The 1979-nt window shown below is 47.0% G+C and overlaps 1 protein-coding gene across 1 annotated transcript; it reads right to left on the minus strand.

Annotated features, from left to right (window-relative positions):
• Positions 1–248: 248 nt before the first annotated feature.
• Positions 249–524, minus strand: LOC113405572 (obscurin-like; the record flags this gene model as incomplete). Its single annotated transcript, XM_029914378.1, has 1 exon — positions 249–524. A coding segment is annotated over one exon (276 nt), but the record flags the coding sequence as incomplete, so codon positions are not given.
• Positions 525–1979: the final 1455 nt, after the last annotated feature.

The following is a 1979-nucleotide window of genomic DNA, read 5'->3' on the forward strand; positions in this document are numbered from 1 at the left end:
AGCACAGGACTCCCTTTAGTTTTTTCACCAACATCTTCCTTACAAACCCTTCCTTCTGATTGTAAACCTGAATGGACGACTATCTTCTTTTCCTTTAAGAAGCACTGTTGGTTTTAAAAAGTCATTGGTTGTGTATCACTCAATGGGGAATAACTGAGCTGAGATGCCTTCAGTGAAGGATATGCACTTCATTCTACAATAATTAAACCAACAGCAGCAAACTGTTGAAAGAAAATATTGTTTCTTACCTGTGACAACAATCTTGAAGGTCAGTTTCTGGCCCGCAGCCTCACAGGTGTACTCTCCAGCATCTTTCTTCTCCACCTGCTCCACAACTAGATGCCGGGATTTGCGCTCAGACTCCACCTTGAATTTCTTGCTGGAGTTGATCAGTTTCCCGTCCTTGTACCATTTCACTTCAGTCTTGGCCTGGGCCACCTCACAGCTCAGGGTGGCGTTCTCTGTCAGGACGGCCTTCACCTCCTTCTGCACCTTCTCCTTGTTTGCAAACACCTCTTCCATCTCTGCAGGGGAAAAGGAATTACAAGGGCTTAATCTCCCTCACTGATGCGATGCCACCCAGAGAACAGAGAAGGGAAGGCAGGGAGAAGCTGACAGTTCTGTTTCCTTAGGCTGCTTTCTGCAAGTCTCCACCACATTGCCAGACCCTGAACGATATAACTACAAGCACAATTTCAACCTTAACTATGGAGCCTGTAGGGCGTCTCCTTCATAATAAACCAACCCGAACCCCCAGATTCAAACTCTCATCAGTGCTCTGGAGAGTGACCTCAGATCCAGATCTCAATTTATCGGCACAAGACTTCCTTTAGGTTTTTCACCAACATCTTCCTTACAAACCTTTCCTTCCCCTTAGAAATCTAAATGGACGCCAATCTTCTTTCCCTTTAAGCAGCTCTGTTAGTTTTTAGAAGTAAATGACTGTGTATCGCTCATAAGGAGAGGGGCATGAATCAGCATTCATGTCACACTCCCTGTCAGTACCTGGCCCAAGCTGGGGAAGCTAATGATCCAACCAGAGGACCAAATTCGGTTATGAACCCTGGTCACATGCCACATGGGGCATGTTGTGCATACGCTAAGAAGAAGACTCATAAGGGAATAGCACGGTTTGATTTACCTGTGCCCTGTCCCTTTAAGAATGGAAGGTCTGCAGATGGGTTTTCAGGTGATGATGGCGCTGGTGCAGCAGCAGACTTGTGTGTTCTCTGAAAGGACTCAGCAGCAATGGGGCTTGTGCAAGTTGTGTTGTTTTTGGATACCCAGCTTAATGAAAATCCAGATTTAAAACTGTCCCTGAGACTGGCTCACAAAAGGTTCCTCTCCCAAGCCAGGGACAGCTTCAAATCTGGGGTTTTATTAAACACAGAATCCAAAGACAAACAAACCCAGCTTGCACAAGGCTGACTGCCGCTCAGTCCTTTCACACCAAATTTGACGGCTGCAATCAGAGCTGTCCCCTTTGAACACCTGGGCAGACCATCAATCTTTAAAGGGACAGGGCACCGGTGAATCAAACCCTGACATGTCCTTAGGAGTGAAACAGTGGCATTAAGGAGAAGCCAGGGTGGCTCGGATGGATGCCAAACAGACATTCAGAATCCCAACCTTGTCTGGGAAATGTTATGCTGCGGCTGCAAAACACCCACCGACTAGGAAGATTCAGGCGCCTACCCATTTTACCTACTTACTCTGTACATGTATTCACAATATTGTGGCAAAATCCAAAAGCCCTCTGGACTCTGAACCGAGGTGCCAGCAGAGCAGGAAATTCAGCTTACTCTACAATGCTTTAATCAACAATGGCAGCAAATCAGCCCTTCAGTTGAAAGAAAATACTCTCTCCTACCAGTGACGATAACCTTGAAGGTCAGTTTCTGGCCTGCGGCCTCACAGGTGTACTCTCCAGTGTCTTTCTTCTCCACCTGCTCCACGACCAGACGCCGGGATTTGCCCTC

The sequence above is a fragment of the Terrapene carolina genome, unplaced genomic scaffold (genome assembly GCF_002925995.2).
Source record: "Terrapene carolina triunguis isolate 2854851 unplaced genomic scaffold, T_m_triunguis-2.0 Scaffold43155, whole genome shotgun sequence".
NCBI lineage: Eukaryota > Metazoa > Chordata > Testudines > Emydidae > Terrapene > Terrapene triunguis.